The sequence below is a fragment of the Littorina saxatilis genome, linkage group LG1 (assembly GCF_037325665.1).
Source record: "Littorina saxatilis isolate snail1 linkage group LG1, US_GU_Lsax_2.0, whole genome shotgun sequence".
Taxonomy (NCBI): domain Eukaryota; kingdom Metazoa; phylum Mollusca; class Gastropoda; order Littorinimorpha; family Littorinidae; genus Littorina; species Littorina saxatilis.
The window spans coordinates 20,075,080-20,097,295 of NC_090245.1; the positions used below are offsets into that span (position 1 = coordinate 20,075,080).

The 22,216-nt window shown below is 42.4% G+C and overlaps 1 protein-coding gene across 1 annotated transcript; it reads left to right on the forward strand.

Annotated features, from left to right (window-relative positions):
* Positions 1 to 1,288: 1,288 nt before the first annotated feature.
* Positions 1,289 to 21,941, forward strand: LOC138968266 (uncharacterized). The gene is made up of 10 exons (XM_070340857.1): positions 1,289 to 1,467; positions 9,701 to 9,855; positions 10,227 to 10,335; positions 11,233 to 11,403; positions 12,581 to 12,812; positions 15,416 to 15,579; positions 16,600 to 16,690; positions 17,383 to 17,450; positions 17,519 to 17,728; positions 21,693 to 21,941. Exons 1-10 carry the CDS (start codon positions 1,453 to 1,455, stop codon positions 21,924 to 21,926), a joined length of 1,449 nt encoding a protein of 482 aa, XP_070196958.1. The 5' UTR covers positions 1,289 to 1,452; the 3' UTR covers positions 21,927 to 21,941.
* Positions 21,942 to 22,216: the final 275 nt, after the last annotated feature.

Below are 22,216 nucleotides of genomic sequence, written 5' to 3' on the forward strand. Positions count from 1 at the left end.
ACTGCTCCGAAACTCAATCAATAGTGACTTTCGTTTCACTAAAGTAGGTTACATTCCAACCGTAGCCACGTCTTCTCTTTAGTAGTTGCTCCTACGCCTTAACAATCTGGTTAATTCTTTCTGTGTTTCACAGCACACCCATTACACCTACATATCCCTTTTATTAAACACACACACACACACACACACACACACACACACACACACACACTGACACTTTATACACCCATTTTTCAGAAATGCTGTACGTTTCCCTATTTTTAGCAACTTGTGTTTGTGCTCAGTGAATATCTTCCGGCTTCATCAAGTAGATTTCGCAATACCGCACGCCCTGGATCGTGGAACGCCTAGTTGTGTCCCCCGCAAGCGCAACACCCGATTATGTCCCCCGCAAGACCAACCACATGGTAGGTGTCTCCAAATTAATGCCTTTAAATAGTAGATAACCAGACTTTCTTGTATTGAAGTTTATATCATACTGACCGGCACTTTTTTTTTGCATTGGATCAGCCAGTTTTCTTACCATTTATACTCTCGTGTACTACATAAGAGAAGACATTTCACCAAGACAGGTCAGAAATACTGTTCCCCACGTTAAAAATGATAAAATAACACAAAGCACGGTCAACAGAAGGGCTTAAATCTTATTGCTCGTCAAAGTCTAACTACTTGTGGATACTGCTTTCCATTGTTAAGTTTCAGCTTAGCTTAGTTTAGACTCACGATGGGTACAAAGATGAACAGTAGCATTTGACGGGGTAACATCCCCAACAGCTTGGTCAAAATTGCGGGGGACCTTATCTGGTGTCTGCGGGGGACCTTATCTGGTGTCTGCGGGGGACCTTACCCACTGAGAATCGAGTACCACAAAATAATGCTAGATTAGCGCAGCTTATCTGCGATGCTGGTGCCCCAAAACGCGCATACAAGTCTGCAAGGTATCGAAGATTGAACTGTGAGTTTTAGAATAGTGATTCAAAAGGTAGTTCTGGGTTAATTTGTAAGACATTGAGACCTCTCTGCGTACTTTTCACGGACTTCGGCAGAAAATCGAACGCCACTGTTCACGAGTACACAACAAGACCTAAGTAAAATAGTGTACTTATAGCCTAGGTAATTCTGCTTCAGACTATCTATAATAAATAATGTGATCTGCCATAAAATACCTTCACGGGGTAATTCTTTTACGATATATCAAATCTGCTTCCGCGTGCGGGGGACATAATCGTGTATAGCGCCTGCGGTGGACACAACTAGGCGTTCCACGATCCAGGGCGTGCCGGCCTCCCAGCGTTTGGTGGGACACATTTCTGGTTTTGTTTTGTTTTGCCTTCGGAGTAGACTGGTGGTTTACTGTGCTGGTGTTGATAAGCTTATTACGTGCAAACACATATCTGTGTGTGATCTGATTAGCCTACATCTGGCTTGTAATCTCGTGCAGGACAACTGTAAATGGCCTCGAGACAGGTAAGCGTTGGTGTGCCTATTTGCTTGTCCTGTCTCTGTCTCTATCTAACTCTATGTCACCCATTAATTCATTTTCTGTTTCGATGCATAGATCAGTGTAATGTGGAGAAAAGTGCAGTACACCTATGTGTTTTTTTGTATTTCTTATTTCCCCAATGAAAGTCCTGTAATAGTACAAAAGGTGACCCAGTACAAATCGCCAGTGCATAAATAGGTCACTTTAACCCGACAACTTGTGTGCACCAGAATTGGGTTTTTCCTCTTTCTCTTAGCAAAACTTTGGTGCCAAGCGGTTAATCGCTTGCACCTGTGGCACTGCCCCCAGCTTGACCAACCCCGCCCCCCCCCCCTCCTCCCCTTTCTTAGACTTCTCGGTCGGTCTCTGTGGTCGGTGCACATGCAGTGCTGAGGTCAGCTAGACGGGCCGCGAAGAGCGGACTGACCACAGCATGGTCTTTGTTCCAGCCCCCCCCCCCCCCCCTCCTCTTTCCGCCCCTCCCCAAGATAAAGGACCGAAATGGCTGAACTTGCAACTCCCCTAGTTGTACGGTACAGACGGTGACAAACCTTTGAGTGTTGGAATATTCCTACCCTTTCTAATGACGTTTTAATCATCTCGCTTTCGGATGCAACACATTCTTTCTCCCCTTCCTTTAGGTTGCTAAGAATGGAGTTAATGTTTTCTGCCTCTACACACATACGTACACATGCACGCACACCCTCTCTCTCTCTTGCTCCTTTCTTTTATTCTGTACCCTTTTATTTGATATTCCTTTTATCCATATATTCGATACATGTACGATACATGTATTTTTACGTTAATCATATGATACTGATGATGTACAAGGAGAGTAAACCGAGTGTGTACAAGAGGGGATCATATACAGTACGGACGACCCGTGTTTTGAGCAGAGGAAGTAGGTCAATTTAAGCTGACCACTTTGGTGCAGCCAGATCGGAGTTGTGCTCTATTCCTTAGCAAAACTCCGGTACCGAGCAAATTAATTGCTTTCACATGTGTTGATAAGGCGAGCGGGGCTGGCCCTGGGAAACCGAGCTGACCACGGAGGGGCCTTAGTTCTAGTCCTCCCCTCCCCATCCCGCAACTGGACTTTACACCCCCCCCCCCCCCTTCCCCTGTAGCTGTAGGAAATGATTCGACTTGGAGATTTTAGGATCTTCTTTGCCCTACCTTTTCTTGTAATGTTTTAATTACATCGTTTTTGATACCACAAATAACGTCCCTTTTTGTTTTAGGATCATCTTTGTAAGTTTTATAATCAGCTTTTATGAAGGTTTGGTGAAGAAGGGCGTGTTCTTTTTACCCTCTCTTCCTCCCTGTCTTTGGTTTGTTTATGGCTAGGCTTGACGTTCTCTGCTGCTATACTCACAAACGCATACTCTCTCTCTCTCTATTTTATTTTGCCATTCTTTTTCTCGGTATCCCTTTTATTCGTATATTCAATACATGTATTCTTTTATTCAGTAGAATGTAGGCGCTATGTTAATCATATATGTGGCTAATGCGAATGTATAAAGACAGGTGAAACCGGTGTGTGCCGACGTTTTTGTTATGGCAATGGCCGTTGTTGCTTTGAGCACGCAGCGTTTTTGTGGGGTTTTTATGGGCATGGATTTGCCGTTTGATATGAGTACGAGCGTACGTTTTGTGTATTGAAGAAGAAGTATTTTTGTGAGTAACATAATTGCTCAGTCTTTGAGAGACAGTGTGTAATTGGAAGTTTTGCAGTTCGTCTGCGTTTTTGTCTACCTACAAGTGTTTGGTATCTACGGGTACGTTGTGAGGTTTGTCATTTAATGACATATGTTTGTAAATAAATTTTCATGTGGGTTTTCTTAATAGAAGAGTTTTTGTGTATATTTGAGGGATTTAACTTCAGTTTGTAAGGAGGCTGGCCGCAGGCTCAGAGCCCTCCACCCCCCCCCCCCCCTTTTGCTCCCGCGCTGCCAGAGCGGGATTCCCATTGGTCCTGCTAGGGTGACGTGGGAGGAAGCCCCGTTAGCTATAAAAGACCCCTGTCCTCGTGAGGTCAGGGGGGGAGTGCATCAAGCCAGGCGACAATGCTGGTCATGCCCGATTTTCCAGCATTGTAAGGACTCGATTTTATTTGTTAGTGTAGTGTTTAGACTGTATTAAAGCCAACCCAGACTCTTTATAGATATACTTTCTATGGAAGGACCCACGTATGTTTTCTTTTGATTGTTTTTGTTTGAATACAATTTGAAATCCTATTATACTTTTGTAATTGTTGACTTTACATTTCGTTTGTCTGTTCGTCTGGTGCGTGTGCTTTGAATGCCATCCTGACAAATGTCTTTCGAAAACACACGCACGGTTACATCCTAGACACAGACAGATAATATTCCCGTGAAGCTACCACCGCTCGGCTTTACAGTAACAAGGCTCTGTAACTATAGGCAGTGCAACTGTGCGTCCCTGCGTCCTATGGGCACTACAAGCCACAAATACGTATCACAAATTCTTGAAGGGGGTCCCGTGACGCACTTAACTCTAAAAGTGCGAGTCCAGGGATGCACTAAATTTGCGTTATCATGTGTACGGTCCGGTACTGAATCATCTGATAGTTTCCATACAAAATAGACATACAGAATATTACATGGCTTACTGTGTCGTACCAGATTTACACGAGTTTTAACAACAAAATATTGAAATGCGAGCGAAAGCGAGCTGTTCACTATTTGAACAAGAGGCGAAGCCATCAAGGCTCACGTAAGAAATCGACAAACAGTAACACAAACTCAATCACTCCGTCACACACACACACACCACACACCACACACACACACACACACACACACACACACACACACACATACACACACACACACACACACACACAGAGAGAAAGAGCATAGGTGAAACTGTGCAAGAAAGCGAGACACTAGATCTAGATCTGTCTGTCTGCATGTAGCCTACTTACAGTTACAAGGACACGACTGCCAACTAGTCTCGGCGCGCTCAAAATAATAATGACCGAGACTTTCAGTACTTCCTTCGCGTGACGTCTGACCCTCTTACGTCATAATGTGACGTCAATGTAATGTGACGTCTTCAAATGTTAGAGTTTCTACCACAGACATACACACGCACAGACGCACGCACGCACGCACGCACGCACAGACAGACAAAGTTACGATCGCATAGGCTACACTTACGTGAGCCAAAAAGCAACGAGTGTAAATCTGGTAAGACACAGCAAGCCATGTAGTATATTCTATTAATCCTGAATACTGTACTTACGTGTATTTTACTCCAAACGTCCCGCAGTGGAGGCGTCCACATTGAAGACGCTTCTTTTGGAACTTCGATCTATTACAAAGCCTCGTGCAATCTCTGACGTCAAAACAAAAACACGTCACTCTATAGAAAGTGTAGCGTTACGTGAAAGTTCTAAAACGTCTACCAGGAGAAACAGCATAGCGTAAAAGGGTTTCCATAATGACGTTTGTGACTCTGGCATCATAAGCAGTCGAAAAGCAGGGGCCAGTTTCATAAGCCAGAAACACAGTCGACCAACTGCAGTTGTCCGAGAGAACCACAGTAATCCGACGTTATCGGGTTTCACGAACACAATTTCAGTCGGCCGACTGCGGGTCGTCTCACCGGAAGTCGGCCAAACACGGTGATGCTCTCCCCCCAACACTGTGTTCGGCTTACTGCGGTAAACCGAAAATAAATGTAATTATCCGCACAGTCAATGGCAGAATGCTCACACTTTTTTGGATTGTGAGCCAAACCTTGTGATTGTTCTTCGAAATGTATCTATCATGACGCAGTAATCCAGGAGACAAGTCAGGGTTATGTCTTGAAGACGTCACATTATGGCGTAAGAGGGTTAGACGTCACGCGAAGGAATTACTAAAAGTCTCGGTCATAGTTATTTTGAGCGGGCCGAGACTTGTTTTTTCTTCGTAATCGGCCATTTCCACGTGCGAATGAGCAAACGGAAGTGGTAATGTTGCTAAATTTAGCCCTCGACTTGGCCATTCGGATTACTGTACAGTCGGTCGACTGCGGTTGTCCACGGGTGACGGTGATTCGCTCATGAAACGCGCTTTTCGGTGACCCGGCGATCAACCACAGTCCATCGACTGGGCAGTCGATCGACTGTCAGTCGGTTCACTGCTATCTTATGAAACTGGCCCCTGGTCCCTGCCAAACTAGTTTGACATGACCTCATTTATATGACATACACACGTGTGGTTTGAAAGATATTGTTATCTCATGAGTGGTCCCACTCTCGTATGTAGGATAAAATAACGTACACTTGGCTGTATTTCGAAAACGAAGCAATATCCTGCCGGAGTAAATCGAACCGATAACACTTGTGTGAAGGTCTCACAGAAGTGCCATACGTCCTCCCGGTTTTGGGACCCTCTAACAGTATAATTGGGGGTCCCGGGACCCTCTAACATTATAATTGGGGGTCCCGGGATCCTCTAACATTATAATTGGGGGTCCCGGGACCCTCTAACATTATAATTGGGGGTCCCGGGAACCTCTAACATTATAATTGGGGGTCCCGGGACCCTCTAACATTATAATTGGGGGTCCCGGGACCCTCTAACATTATAATTGGGGGTCCCGGGACCCTCTAGGTAGAGCGTTGGTGGGGAGCCCTGGTGTAAAGGTGACGTTGAGTAGTTTCAAGTAGAACTGGCATTTCAAGTTTAATCACACAGCACAGGGGCAGATCACATCAATTTTAACGGGGGGGTGGGGGGGGGGGGGTCCAAAATTCTTTTTGGGACAATTCGACGACATGAAGCGTTTAGTTGAGGGCGCGAAGCGTTCGAACCTCCTATTTGATAAAAAAAAAGAAGGAAAATAGAGCAATCTTGTGCAATCTGACCAAAGAAACTTCCCCTAATACACCTTCCAACAAGTAAATTTAAGAAGACAAATTTGGATCAAAACAAGGACAATTGACCGATCTGATGCAACCTCAGCCAACAAATTACCCAATTGCTTTCCAAAATCGTCACTTAGAAGACAAAGGCTGACTTCTAGGGGGGTCTGGGGGCTTGCATTGCCCCCCCCCCCCCCTCCGGAACATTTTGATAAAAATTAAGGAAAATAGAGCAATCTTGTGCAATCTGAGCATCAGGTTTTTTTTTCTCAAATGTATTTATTTCTTTAAAAAAAAATTAGGCGTGAGGGGGGGGGGGGGGGGGGGGGTGTCCGGGTGTATTCAAAACAAGCTCAGAAAGTTAACAAGAATACAGGAAAGCGCGCTTTCCTGCTTTGCACAATACGCTACTGCGCTATTCTGGCGTGTCAATTTCACTGCGTTTTTCACGTGGGAGGTGAGCGATTTCCTTCTCGCGGGGATTGACGAAGCTGCACCACACCGGTGACACTGTGACGGTTCCCCTACGCTTTGTGTTCGGTGCCCTGACCCTTTGTGTTCGGTTCCCACTCGGTTCCCACACGCCAAAATTCGCGGACAAAACATCCATTTATGGTAGTATTACGCAATGTTGCTCTCTGAGAATGGTCTTGTTAGATCTGTGAGTGTTTACACTACATGCCTAGGTGCTGTTGGATTGAAGGTTTTTGATATTTTAGCCGTTATTAGGTAGAATGCCTTCCACTTTACTGCAAAACTGCATAATTCGTAGCATCGGCAAGAAATATCCTACCAAAAAATGCCTGCTTGGAACTGTCCGTGGTCCAGCAAAAAGTTCAACATGTCTGTAGCAGACAGCCCAAGTTTCAAGATTGTAGGGCCATCCAAACAGCCGTAATAATAAAAACAACAAAAGTAGTCAGTGAAATTGGCTGTGTTCGGTCCCCCCACACTTTTGTGACGTAGGCGTGACGGTTCCCATAATTCATTGTGTCGGTCCCCACTTTCTGTGTCGGACCCCACTTTCGACCTAATTTCTCTGTGACGGACCCCACAACCAGCCTATTTTGTGTCGGTCCCCACACCTTCTTGGATTTATGACTTGTCGGTTACTTGTATCATTGTATTCATTGAATCTAATTGTCTCGGAGTTATTTTTCAGCAAAAACCGGCAAGGCAGCACCTTTTGTGATACCAAGTAAGTCAGATGACATCAGTATGTGTGTGTGTGTGTGTGTGTGTGTGCGGTGTGTGCGTGTGTGTATGAGAGAGAGAGAGAGAGAGAGAGAGAGAGAGAGAGAGAGAGAGAGAGAGAGAGAGAGAGAGAGAGAGAGAGAGAGAGAGAGTTGTGTTTCCGTACCCGCGACAGCGTTTTTCCAGCGGCGCGACGAAAATGAAGCACATAGAAAATGACCAGGAGTGTTTCCACACGCGCGACGCGTTAGCGGCGCCACAAGCGGCAAGCGACGCGATTTTTTTGAAAGGGTCCTGGAGCGATTTTTTCGCGTTGTCGCGCGGCAACGCGGGAGTTTACAGATTTTACCGCATGTTTAAAACGCAAGTACGGAAACACGTCACGCGTTTGCGCGCGTTTTCTTTTGTCGCTGCCGCTGTCGCGGGTACGGAAACAGAACTTACCGCGAGTACGACACTACCGCGAGTATAACACTACCGCGTGTCACACTACCGCGAGTATAACATTACCGCGTGTCATTTTATGACTTCCATGGCTGAAGGCAAAGGTTGAAATGTTTCCTTGAAATATAAAACAAAAAGGCCTGGTCTGGTCTCTTCTCTGAACACTAATTCAATGTTTGTCATGCTAACCAAGAACTCAAAACGATCAGAACACACTATCAGAATACATATAGAATGGGTTGCTGGAAAAACGCTGTCGCGGGTACGGAAACACAACTCTCTCTCTCTCTCTCTCTCTCTCTCTCTCTCTCTCTCTCTCTCTCTCTCTCTCTCTCTCTCTCTCTCTCTCTCTCTCTCTCTCTCTCTCTCTCTCTCTCTCTCTCTCTCTCTCTCTCACACACACACACACACACACACACACACACACACACACACACACACACATACTGATGTCATCTGACTTACTTGGTATCACAAAAGGTGCTGCCTTGCCGGTTTTTGCTGAAAAATAACTCCGAGACAATTAGATTCAATGAATACAATGATACAAGTAACCGGCAAGTCATAAATCCAAGAAGGTGTGGGGACCGACACAAAATAGGCTGGTTGTGGGGTCCGTCACAGAGAAATTAGGTCGAAAGTGGGGTCCGACACAGAAAGTGGGGACCGACACAATGAATTATGGGAACCGTCACGCCTACGTCACAAAAGTGTGGGGGGACCGAACACAGCCAATTTCACTGACTACTTTTGTTGTTTTTATTATTACGGCTGTTTGGATGGCCCTACAATCTTGAAACTTGGGCTGTCTGCTACAGACATGTTGAACTTTTTGCTGGACCACGGACAGTTCCAAGCAGGCATTTTTTGGTAGGATATTTCTTGCCGATGCTACGAATTATGCAGTTTTGCAGTAAAGTGGAAGGCATTCTACCTAATAACGGCTAAAATATCAAAAACCTTCAATCCAACAGCACCTAGGCATGTAGTGTAAACACTCACAGATCTAACAAGACCATTCTCAGAGAGCAACATTGCGTAATACTACCATAAATGGATGTTTTGTCCGCGAATTTTGGCGTGTGGGAACCGAGTGGGAACCGAACACAAAGGGTCAGGGCACCGAACACAAAGCGTAGGGGAACCGTCACAGTGTCACCGGTGTGTGCACTGTCTTGGTGAAAAAATACAGTGCGTTCAGTTTCATTCTGTGAGTTCGACAGCTTGACTAAATGTAGTAATTTCGCCTTACGCGACTTGTTTGGTTCTTTCTGCGCATGTATTGCTAATCATATTACACAAGCGAATATTCATAGTAATTCCTCTCCACATAAAACATGATTTGTAAAGCAAAAACATGTTAATCCCTTTTGTCATCAAATGTTTTTGATTTTTATATATATATGCCATGCGTTCAATGTCAACACTTTATTTTTGTATGATTTTGATTTTGATTTTGTTTTTCCCTTTGTTGTGTGTATAAGAAAATATGATTTTTGGTTTTTTATTATTATTAATATTATGTGCGTCCGTACTAAGTGTCTGTATAAGGGACAGGTTGTAAGATTAGGCTTTACCTAAAACCTCTATGCTTTTGTAATAAAGTTCAGTTTCAGTTTCAGTTTCATTCAATTGTACTGTTTGTTTAGTTGTTTGTTTTGCTGATTGGATTTAGCTGATTAACATTGTGTTGCCCATTCCAGTCCCAGTCACTGTCGGTCCAGTGGCGGGAGAAGGGTAACGAGTTCTACAGAAAGGCGGGTGATGACGTGTCCCCCACCCTGCAGGTGAACAGACTGCAACAGGCCATCAACCACTACGACCGCGCCATCTACCTGGCGGAACTGCCTGAAGAAAAGTGAGTTAGAAAAGCAAGGATTTTAGAAAAGGATTTTTTTGTTTGTTTATTGATTGGGTGGTTGGTTTGTGGTTGGTTGGTTGGTTGGTTGGTTGATTGATTGGTCAGTCCCTGGGTTGATTGGTTGGTTGGTTTGTGGTTGGTTGGTTGGTTGGTTGGTTGATTGATTGGTCAGTCCCTGGGTTGATTGGTTGGTTGATTTGTGGTCGGTTGGCTGGTTGGTTGTTTTGTTGGTTGGAGGATGAATGGATGGCGGGATGAGTGGATGGGTGAATGGATGGATGGATTAAGCTGTGAAAGCAATTTAATACTTGCAATCATACTCTATAGATTCAAACTAGTCAGTTACACGCCAAGTGTCTTTTATACAGGTCTTCAGCCCACAAAAACATGGCAATGGCCAACTGGAAAATGGCCAAAGCTACCGATCTCCCGAAAAACGTTATGTTTTATTTCAAAGGAGCCTTGAAACACTTCAAAGTAAGTCCAAAAACAAAGAGACCGCCAACGTTCCAAAATTCAGAATAAAAAAAACAAGAAAGGTAGGTTGTTGGAACGTTTGTTATTGACAAAACAATACATTCACAGCCTATTTCGACCCAATTTTTTAAGTGAACAGACAAACAAATATTCACACACAACTTATTTTGATAGTTCTATTGGTTTCGTCTACTCGTCAAGAAGCCGAGCGAATGAATGAATAAACTTCAAAGTAAGTTAAACACAAAAAGAGATGATTTTGAAAACTATCGTTTTGTCTCGTTAATGTAGATGAGGAAATCGCTCTGTGTGAATGATGAATGTGTCCACGAAAACAAGATTCTAAAAAAGATATATTTCGTTATTTTGAATATAGGGCGACCCCAAAAAAATGCAACCCACACACAAGCTTTTATCATCTACATCTGTTGATCGAACTACTTCAGATTTGGTGTACATCAACTACAGCGTATGCACGACCAGTCGACGAAGTGGAAATTGTGTAGACTAAATGGCATGCATTTTGTGCAATTTCACAAAAGGTTTCCAAATTCGGGGATCGACTCAGCAGAACGAATTTTGACATTGAGCGGTTGCCATACTTACCTGTCTTACAATATAATTATACGCCTGAGATAACTTAAAAGAGTAAACCTGTGGAATTAGAGAATAAGTTTGTAACATTTTGTGTGAAGGCGCAGCCAGTAGAAACAAAGGAAGAACCCTGTGTGAGTACCCGAATCTAGTGCAATAAAATAATATAAATAATTGCTCAGATTCTGTCTTGGCTGAGTTGTGCACAGAATCGTAGAAACCCGAATTTTGGACGTTGAGCAACTTTACCTGATTGGTAAAATTTAAAATTTTGACTAGAAAAAGAAATGTTTTGTAACCTAGGAGGCCAAGAAACAGGGTGCAGACCGTGACAATACCTGGCAGGACTCACTGGTGGTGTCAGCCGCCTCGTGCTGGTCAGACATCCATGACCGGGTAGACAGCTGGAACTTTGAGGAACGGGTGCGAGAGCTGGAGCAACTGGTACCTTTATCCATTGATGACTTTACCATGGTATACGCCACCTTTACATTTTATTTAATTTGTTTTAATGATTTTGAATATTTTATTTATTTATTTGTATTGTTATTTTGAGCATTGCAGTAGTTTTAGACGTGTGATGTATTGTCTTCCTTCTTTTGATTTGTTCTGGACTATATCTGTCTTGCATCTTTCTGTGGTCTTGCATATATATGTTTTATCCTACATACGTGAGAGAGACCATCTAAATGAGGTCGTGTCAAACTAGTCTTGCAGGGACCTGCTTTTCCACTGCTTATGATGCCAAACAAGGAAACACTTTTGCGCCTGCCGTTTCCCCTGGAAGAATGTTATAAACATACACGTCACGCTACACTTTCTAGAGTGGCGTTTCTTTACTTTCACGTCAAAGATTGCACGAGGCTTTGGTAGAAATCGAGTTTCCAAAAGAAGCGTCTACAATTTGGACACCTCGACTGTGGGACGTTTTGAGTAAAATACACGTAATTACAGTATGTAGGATAGCAGAATACTACATGGCTTGCTGTGTCGTACCAGATTTACACTCTTTGCTTTTTCAAATAGTGAACAACTCGCTTTCTCTCGCAGTTCAATATTTTTAACAAAGCAACTCGTGTAAATTTGGTACGACACAGCAACCAATGTAGTATTCTCTATTTATCTTGCATACTGAGTTGATATATGTACCAGCGCGCTACCTTTAATTGGTCTCGTTCTCCCTCTGCATTAGAAATTGAAACAAGGAAATCAACTAACAAAAAAAGAAACAAACTAACAGCAGCAAAACCAAAATCCAGAAACCTAAATGAACAGCGGAAAGCCTTCACACTTGGACTACTAGTGCAACGTGCATACAGTATAAAAAGATGTATTTTCCCACAAAAGACATTCCTAAATAGAAAATATGAATATCTTCCTTCCTTTCTTCCTTCCTTCCTTTTTTCCTTCCTTCCTTCCTTCCTTTCTTCCTTCCGTCCTTCCTTTCTTCCTTCCTGTCTTCCTTCCTCTCTTCCTTCCTTTCTTCCTTCATTCCTTCCTTCCTTCCTTCCTTCCTTCCTTCCTTTCTTCCTTTATTCCTTCCTTCAATCCTTCCTTCCTTCCTCTCTTCATTCATTTATTCAATTCTTATCTGTCTTTTTCTTTGTTCATTACTGCTACAAGAGTGCATAATGACAATCAACTCTTCCAGGCATACGAGTACTACGGGATTGCCGAACTGTACTTCCACCAGTCTTTGACCTTCTTAGCGGATCGCGACTACCAGCGATGTCTGAGGTTTCTTGCCAATTGCAACTTTGCTATGAACGAGGCCATGCGTTACGGAGGCCTGGACAACTCGCTGGCCAGGAAATGCGCCCTTCTGCGGGATAACATCCACGTCACGCACTGTGTGGCCGAATCCATCCAAGCACGAATCAGAGGTGTGTTTTGACAAAAGAAGAATGATGAACAATAATGTAATTTGACAGTAACATAGCAGTATGTGGTATTCATCCTGGAGTGGGTAAGAATTCGTACACAAATACACTCATAAGAAATACCATGCATTGACAGTAAAAATAAAAATTAGAAATTAAAATAAAAAAGCAATATCACTAACATTGATAACATGCCAAGGTTATCACAGAAACAGGTAGAAAGAGTTCTTTCCCAGGTGAATTTAGCGGACTCGGAGTTCAGTCCCCTGAACGTTGGGGGAAGAATGACGCAGCTCCGCCCTTGCATTCCTGGATTTCAGAGGGCAGTGTCCTCGTCGAACTTCCCGGTTGTATTTTCAAATGTCGGGATTTGTATATCGTGTGTGTGTGTGTGTGTGTGTTTGTGTGTGTGTGTGTGTGTGTCAGTGTGTGTGTGTGTGTGTGTTTGTGTGTGTGTCTGTGTGTCTGTCTGTGCGTGTGCGTGTGTGTGTGTGTGTGAGAGGTGCTATTTGGAAATGTAAAGCGCTTGGAGCTGTGAATCGGGAATTCCGCTATAAAAAAAAAATTATGTATTATTATTTAAGTTATTGAGACATCCCAGTGCACTAAGGGATTTATAGGGCAAATCTAGAAAATTCATTATTGAACGAAGCGCATAGCGCTGAGTTTAATAATTATTTTCGAGATTTGCTCTATAAATCCCTTAGTGCACTGGGATTGTTTAAATAACGATATTGTCGGTACCGCCAGTGAAAAACGAAGATTCAACACGCACATTTTGCTACGCGCATTTGGACAGGCCTAACTGTGAGGTCATGTCGTGTTAGATCTACTTTTGTGTGTGGTGTCTCAAGTTTGTCGTGCTTTCTGTCACACGCAAACTCTTTTTTCATTTATGTTGGTAAATTCCAGTTTAGCGTTAAGCTAAACAGTGATGATCTTTCATAGAGACCTCATTTGAACTCGGAGAAAGGACTGTGCTCTTAGTTTTTTGCGATTCGAAACCTCCAGTCGAGCCACAGGCGGAAGGCCGTATCGTCCACTGGACTACTACTATCACAGAAAGACTACAAGGTACGTCACTCACCTTCGAGTCTTCTGTGTTCTTGGAGTCGCTTCCTGGGGAAAAATATTGTTCAAGACAGTTTGCCTCTTCCTACAGTCTGTGTAAGGTCAAATAAATACAGTTGAATGATTGTTTGAACTGTATGTACCTTTAATTTTCAGCTTCCGTCCCTTGCGGGTTGTTTTTAACCATCATTTGGACGAATCTTCGTTTGCGAGTCGCTAATATCCACTTTGCTTCAAATCATGCATCCGCACCGAATATGCATACCAGCGCTCATTGGTTAATAACAGGATATTCGATGATTATTTTCCCGTGGGTAGCTTCCCTTTGCTGCACAATATTTACATATGTTTTAGACCAATGAGCTCTGGTACGTTATCGGAATAACACTTGTGTTTTCTGTTAGCTGCTGTGAATTGTATGCTAACTCATCATTTGGTAATGTGGATAATAAGCTACATGCCACTAACACAGCATGTGAGAAGAATCTATGCAAGTCCAAAATGAAATGAGACACAGCCGCTTCTATTTTTAGATCAGTGGGATCCACTGTGGCACAGGCACATGCAATCTATCAGAAAAAACCACTTTTGCTTTAAATGAGCCGCAGGAAATTTATGGTCATTTGGTATTGTGGAGAATATAAGCTACATGTCATTAATTACTTCTGAGGATGAGAGTACAGTCTCGCTTAGGCAAAGGTCGGAAGAATACGCTCTGTGGAAAAGTTAGCGCATTCCAAGAGTGCGCTAACAGTATTAAGCGCATCGCCATTCGCCAATCAACTGGTTCACATCAGTCATGTGACACCAGCACTTTCTGACAATTAGTATTATTATTATTATTATTAATAGCATGAGAACCAGTGTCGCAGCATTTATGCATGTTTTTGTATCGATAAAAAAAAGTGTATTACATGAAACCAGGATTTTCCTTGGTAAGCTACAAATTTACATTATATATTTGTAAACATATTAAAAAATGTGTGCCTTAGGAATACCCAAAACAAACAGCAAAGTGAGACATACAGAAAGAAATCATTCAGACATGAAGAGAAACCAAGTATGTAAAATTTACCAAAAACAAAATTGCTCTTCGACTGCTAATTTGTAAATATGAATGATACGACGAAACGAGAACCACCACGCTTTGAGTGCCGTTATAATCATTCATGTGGAGACATTTACATCGTCATGGAAGATGTTATTGTCTTGAACGAGAAGTGTACTTGTGGTGTATATCACTCCATTAAACAACATACGACACAGCGTGAGAAAACATCAAACATCAAGATGCAGTGTACGACGAGATGAATGTCACTAAACTATTGTGAATATTTACTGATCCCAACATATTGTATATATGTACAGTACAGGCGAAGAACTGTTGCAGTACATCATACGTATCGAGGAGATCCTGAACATCGACATGGTATGGGAGGTTGTTGACTGGTTCTGTAGGGCCGCCATTTTGACTTTGACATGTGGCCTAGAGCTTATGTACAAATGCTGACATTTCTATAAATATATGTGTACAGGTGAAGAACTGCTGGAGTACATCATACGTGACGAGGAGATCCTGAACATCGACATGGTGTGGGAGGTGGTGGACTGCTTCAGCAAGGCCGCCATGCTGACCAGGGACCGTGACCTGGAACTGGAGGCCATGGCGCTCAGTGACATGGGCAAGGTGTATGATCAGGTAATCCTTCCTGTTGCGGCAGCTAACCTTCGGCATTTTGTTCTTGTTATTTTTGTTAAAGCCAGGGCAGGTTATGCCCCTATCATGTAATGACAATATAACCTCTCCCCAAAAGGATACCCCCCCCCCCCCCCCCCGGGCAAGTATTTATTGTAGTTGTTTGTATTGTTTTGTTTGTTTGTTTGCTTTCTTGTTTTGTTTTATTTGTTGTAGTTTTAACCATGCCTATTGCTGGGGATTTGTCTCGTACGTCTCACATGCCCCTGATGTTGATGGTTTTGCCATGAGGGTGGTAAACTTAAATTTCATTCGATTAGGTGATGAATGAGGTTTTACCTGTTTGATGTATTGGTTTATTGAGTAGACTTGTTTATGTGCATGTATGTTTTGTGTATTTTTTTTAAATTTAATCTTATTGGGGGATGGGGTCTAAAATATGACAGTTTTAGGTCAGTATCAAAATGATTTAAAACAAACGTTCTTTCTTGCACCAACTGTCTTTCTGAACGGATTAGATGCAGCTGAAGACCTCGGGTATATCTGTTTTTGCTAATGAGAACCGTGAAACCCATATAAAGTTGATGCTCCATCCAGGTCTGTTTTAAACTCCTGTCGTCTTTGTTGTCTACTATCTACATATGTTTGCATTTGATTGCGTCTGAGTTAGAATTGGTAGCAATGTAATGGGGAAACCTGAATAAGGTATATTTATATGATGAGGAACGTTTTAATGTTTATTGTTAGTCGTTGGAGTTGACACCGGCTATGGTATTGCTTTGGTGTGATAACTGGCTATTTTCAGGCTGCATTCATTATAATAGACTGCATAGATGGTACCCAGATGGTGAAATGTTTTCCAGATAATGTCTGAATAAAAATTAAGCGTATTCTCAACTTCTACAACTTATAAGACATACTCTCTGTGTACGAAAGAAATGTTACTCCAATGTGTGCTTCTATAGAGGTTATTTACATAACATTCTAAATGACAAGTATGGTGTTTCTCTGCCGCTGTTCCAGGTGCTGAAAATGAGGGAGCGTGCCAAAACATGTCTGATGAAGGTGCTGGAGCTAGCCAACACTATGGTGCCTCGTAACTTCACAGGAGACGGTAGGTGTCCCTCGATCTTGTTTCCTATCAAATAGTGAACTTCTTGCGCTTCTTGGTTAATATCTACTGTGTGTACGATTTCGCCTTCGGTACAGTGAAAATATACAGATACTTGCAACAGACGCCGCTTGTACTTTATACAGATAAGTCATGTGAGGCTCACTGCCATGTACTTTCTAGGATCGGATCTTGATTCCTTTTTCTTTTTAAAAAGCAATCACATCCGCTGATTTCAAGTCATTTGGGACTTGCGATTGTTCCGTGCATTTATCAAATAAAGCACAACATTATAGCGCCAAGTCCAAATTCCTATTTAATACCCTTGATAGGATTTTGTCCGGCCCTTGTGCCTTATTGGGGTTTCAATCGCTCAATTTCGTTCAAACTGCTCCTGAAGTAGCTCGAACGTTTGCCGAAGTAACCCTTTTCAATGTAGATGCCAGATTTAAATCTGGGAGAGTACTCACATCATCTCTTGTAAAAAAAAAAAACTTGAGAAAAACTCATTAATTGTGGTTGTCAGTCACTCTTATCTTCTTCGGTCACAGCTGTCTGTCCAATCGCCACAACCAGTGGGCTTAATCCACTGTTTTAGGAAACGGCCTTTGATTTTTGATGTGTATGTCCTTTTGTGTGTGTGTGTGTGTGTGTGTGTGTGTGTGTGTTTTTAGAGCGTTTTGTTGTTGTTTCAGAGTGGTACGAGTTCGCGCGCAGCACGGTAGAAAGGTACCAGCAGCTGTCTGTCCATTTGCTGCAGTCAGTGGGGTTATTCCACTGAATCAGGAAAATGGTTCATTTTGTTGTTCAGCTTTCATTATTGTAACAGAGTGGTACGAGTTCGCGCGCAGCACGGTGGAGAGATACCAGAAGGAGCAGGTGGAGTCAGAGAAGGAGAAGGCCGAGGAGGAGGCGCTCAAGCTGATCAAAAACGAGGTGGACGTGATCAAGAAGAAACACGGCGACTTGGGCAAGCTGGAGTTCCTCAAGTTCCTCTACACTACGCACCCTCCCAAAAACCCTGAGCATAAACTTGGAGAGGTGATAAAATATTATGCATCTGGTTGTGCATTAGTCAACAGCAAATTTATTTAATGCAATGTTATTTAAAACTTAGGATTGCAAACCAACTATAAAAAGCCGCCACATACCCTCACCATTCTTAACATCAATCGTACGCCTCATTCAAGTCCACAGAATGTCTTTACTGTTACCACCCTTTTAACATTTAGTCAAGTTTTGACTAAAATGTGTTACCATAGACGGGGGAATCGAGACGAGGGTGTGGTGTGTGTGTCTGTGTCTGTGTCTGTGTTTATGTGTTTATGTGTGGAGCGATTCAGAGAAAACTGCTGGACTGATCTTCATGAAACTTTACACGAGAGCTCCTGAGTATGATATCCCCACACTTGTTTGTTCTTTTTTATATAAATGTCTTTGATGACGTCATATCCGGCTTTTTGTGAAAGTTGAGGCGGCACTGTCACACCCTCATTTTGCAACCAAATTGGTTGAAATTTTGGTCAAGCAATCTTCGACGGAGTACGGACTATGGGGTTGCATTTCAGCTTGGAAGCTTACAAATCAGTTAAAGAAAAGAATTCATGAAGAAAAAGAGAGCATGACAGCAAAGAGGAACCAAAAATCTACCTAACATCAAGCTAGAAAGCTCCTGCGGTTCCAAAAACAGGAGGGGCCTTTAATTTCATAACCGCAGTGCCCCACTGCGGGAAGTTTGCTCAGTAAAATTGTCATTAAAATCGAATTTTCAGAAGCAGATTAAAACATGATTGTATTGTATTCCTCATCTTCTCCTAAATTAAAGAAAATATATAGATATGTCATGTTTACTCTAAATATATGCTCAGAATGAAAGAAAATAGGTTAAGTAAGAACTATACGGACGCATGCTTCTCGGAGGCGAGCGTGACCCGTCTCGGGCTTCGGTATGGTTTGTCGAGACTATCTGAATGTAGTCTTGGCGATGATTGGTTTGTGGTGTTGATCTTGACTAAAATTAATGTCTTTATATCGCTTCACGCGACTTGTTCTAGTTTGCTCCTGCCAATTAACTGTTTTCAGTTATGAGGATAACTTTATCAATATGACTGGCAAACATATCAGGTTTCGAAGAAAACTTCAGAAAGAAAAAAAGTCTCTTGAACTTGACCGAACTTGACCGAACGTGACCGGTCCTTGAAATATTACCTGGAATACAGTTGTTGGGGCACAAGAGTTTGAAAGTGCCTCTAACCCCATTTCTTCTCATTTTACGCTCCATATATTGCTTGCTAGATGTTGTTGTTTTTAGTCAAATGCGCATATGTGCAATTTCAACATTTTTTTTATCCCACTAATCCACAGAACCCCTCCCCCCTCCCCCGCCCCCCCCCCCCCCCCCCCGCTACACCCACCTCCTATCATCATTACTCCCGGAGACCAGAAGTCTATTAGGCCTATCTAGAAGTATTTATCTACTAGTACCAGCAGTCGACACGCGGTGATACATATATGCCCTTTGACCTTTCCTGTGGGATACCCCGTACTAAAAATAAAACAAGAAATTCCTCCGAGGTAGGAAAAACACCCCCGTTGGTCAAAGGGAAATAACCATTCTCACTGCCACCAACTGAGAAGGTTATTTCCCTTTGACCATTAATATGTCCCTCTATAAGTCCTTGTGGAATCTTAATCCACCAATAACTCCCTAACCGTGTGTTTGACTGGTCCCAATTTTTGTAAGGACCGTCTCAGGAATGTATAGAACCTGTTCACCAAGTTTGGTGACGATCGGTCCGTTCATTCTTGAGATCTATATGCGAACACAAACACACAAACAAACAAACAAACAAACAAACAAACAAACACATGGACCGAATCCTATACACACCCCTATACCGGGGGTGTAATAAGGGATTATGGGAAAGCTGTCCAAGGGCTCTCACGCACTATATTCGATTTTCAATACACGACTCAAAACCTTTCGGATAAATCAACAAGTCGCGTAAGGCGAAAATACAATATTTAGTCAAGTAGCTGTCGAACTCACAGAATGAAACTGAACGCAATGCCATTTTTCAGCAAGACCGTATACTCGTAGCATCGTCAGTCCACCGCTCATGGCAAAGGCAGTGAAATTGACAAGAAGAGCGGGGTAGTAGTTGCGCTAAGAAGGATAGCACACTTTTCTGTACCTCTCTTTGTTTTAACTTTCTGAGCGTGTTTTTAATCCACACATATCATATCTATATGTTTTTGGAATCAGGAACCGACAAGGAATAAGATGAAAGTGTTTTTAAATTGATTTGGACAATTTAATTTTGATAATAATTTTTATATATTTAATTTTCAGAGCTTGTTTTTAATCCGAATATAACATATTTATATGTTTTTGGAATCAGCAAATGATGGAGAATAAGATAAACGTAAATTTGGATCGTTTTATACATTTTTATTTTGTTTTACAATTTTCAGATTTTTAATGACCAAAGTCATTAATTAATTTTTAAGCCACCAAGCTGAAATGCAATACCGAAGTCCGGGCTTTGTCGAAGATTACTTGACCAAAATTTCAACCAATTTGGTTGAAAAATGAGGGCGTGACAGTGCCGCCTCAACTTTCACGAAAAGCCGGATATGACGTCATCAAAGACATTTATCAAAAAAATGAAAAAAAGGTATGGGGATTTCATACCCAGGAACTCTCATGTCAAATTTCATAAAGATCGGTCCAGTAGTTTAGTCTGAATCGCTCTACACACACACACAGACACACACACACACACACGCACACACACACGCACACACACACGCACATACACCACGACCCGGTACCCTCGTTTCGATTCCCCCTCGATGTTAAAATATTTAGTCAAAACTTGACTAAATATAAAAAGAATAACATACAAGAATAAAGAGTTCAGAAAAGAAGAAAAGAAAATTAAAAATATATATTTTACAAAAATCTTTGGGGATTCGAACCCAAGACCGCCGGCATTGGACGCAAACGTCTTACCACCCCTACAAGCGTGAAAACTAAGACTTGAACTGCCAACATAACTGCCAAGTGCCCGGGTCAGTTTTCGAATCGAGCATTTGTTGACTCGTCGTTTTCCCAGTTCGTATTTGTGTTCTGTACGTTTTCTTGATACCGTCATTACATGTAGTTCACGGTGTTGCCTATAGGGCAATCAATTAACACCAAAGCCGATGTTACTAAAACACAAACAAATGAATTAGTAACTTGTTCTGCGGCTGAGGATTATTGTCCCGCTGGATATACTATATCTGCAACTTTTTTTTTATTATTTCGATTCATTTCATAATCCAAAACGCTTGGAATGAAGCAAATGAATAAAACACAAGAATTACGAGTTCAGACAAAAATAAAATAAATTACCGTCGAAGCGAATCGAACCCAGGACCACAAAAGTAAGAAAAGAGCGCATGATCGAGCGCGTTACCAACTGAACTATTCTGTCGCACTGTAGGCGAGGAAGATTTTTTAACTTGAAATATTACACTTGAGTTCTCGAGCGTGGCGACGACTGACTCGAGTTTCCGAGTCTCTTCGTTCGTATTTGTGTACTGTTCTCTATATTTCACCGTTCGGGGCTAATTCAGTTCATAACTGACCCTACGCTCCCGGTCATTTCGTATAAGTTTGGAAAGCAATATGAAGTAGCGATAATTTCAAGCGTGACCAACATTATTGATACGAAATGCATTGACCAATCGCTGAAAAGCGCTGACGTCATTGCATGAAAAATACCCAAAATCCTCTATTCTTGATGACATACTAAGGAGTTAGCTCGGGAGAACGACGATCTATGGACGGTTTATTATATAAAGGGAAGCAAGCGGTTAAAAACGGGCGTCGATAGAGCCAATGAACAGGGATGGGAACTTGTAGTATTTCATCCACTTGTGCCGAGACCCATTCCACGGGAATTACCATGCACACAGACAATAGACGATTATGTATAATGATTTGTTACCGTCTCAGGTGTCACCCACACCGGAACAGAGCAAGCTGAAGAGGCTGTACCAAAAGGCCGTCATCCACTATCACCCGGATAAAATCCAAGTGGACGAGCATGGGTCCAAGTGGAAAGTGCTGACCGAGGAGATCACAAAGCTTCTCAACGGCCACTACGAGTTCTTCAAGGGGTGCAGCGAAAAATTAAATGTAAGCTCTGATGTTGACTGTGATCGACCAGAAGAAGAAGAAAAAGATTAAGAAGAAGAAGAAGAAGAAGAAGAAGAAGAAGAAGAAGAAGAAGAAGAAGAAGAAGAAGACGAAACAGAAGAAGAAGAAGAAGAAGAAAAAGATTAAGAAGAAGAGTGTTGACTGAAAAATATTGTTGGACTATAACTGACTCACCAAGCGTTATCTGCTCTGCCTTTCCGTCCGTTGTGCGTGAACACATAGTTGCAAGCATGCACAGCCTCAGAAAGGCAAACCCAGACATGCACAGACAGACAGGAAGGCAGGCAGACAGACAGACAGACAGACAGACCAGACATACA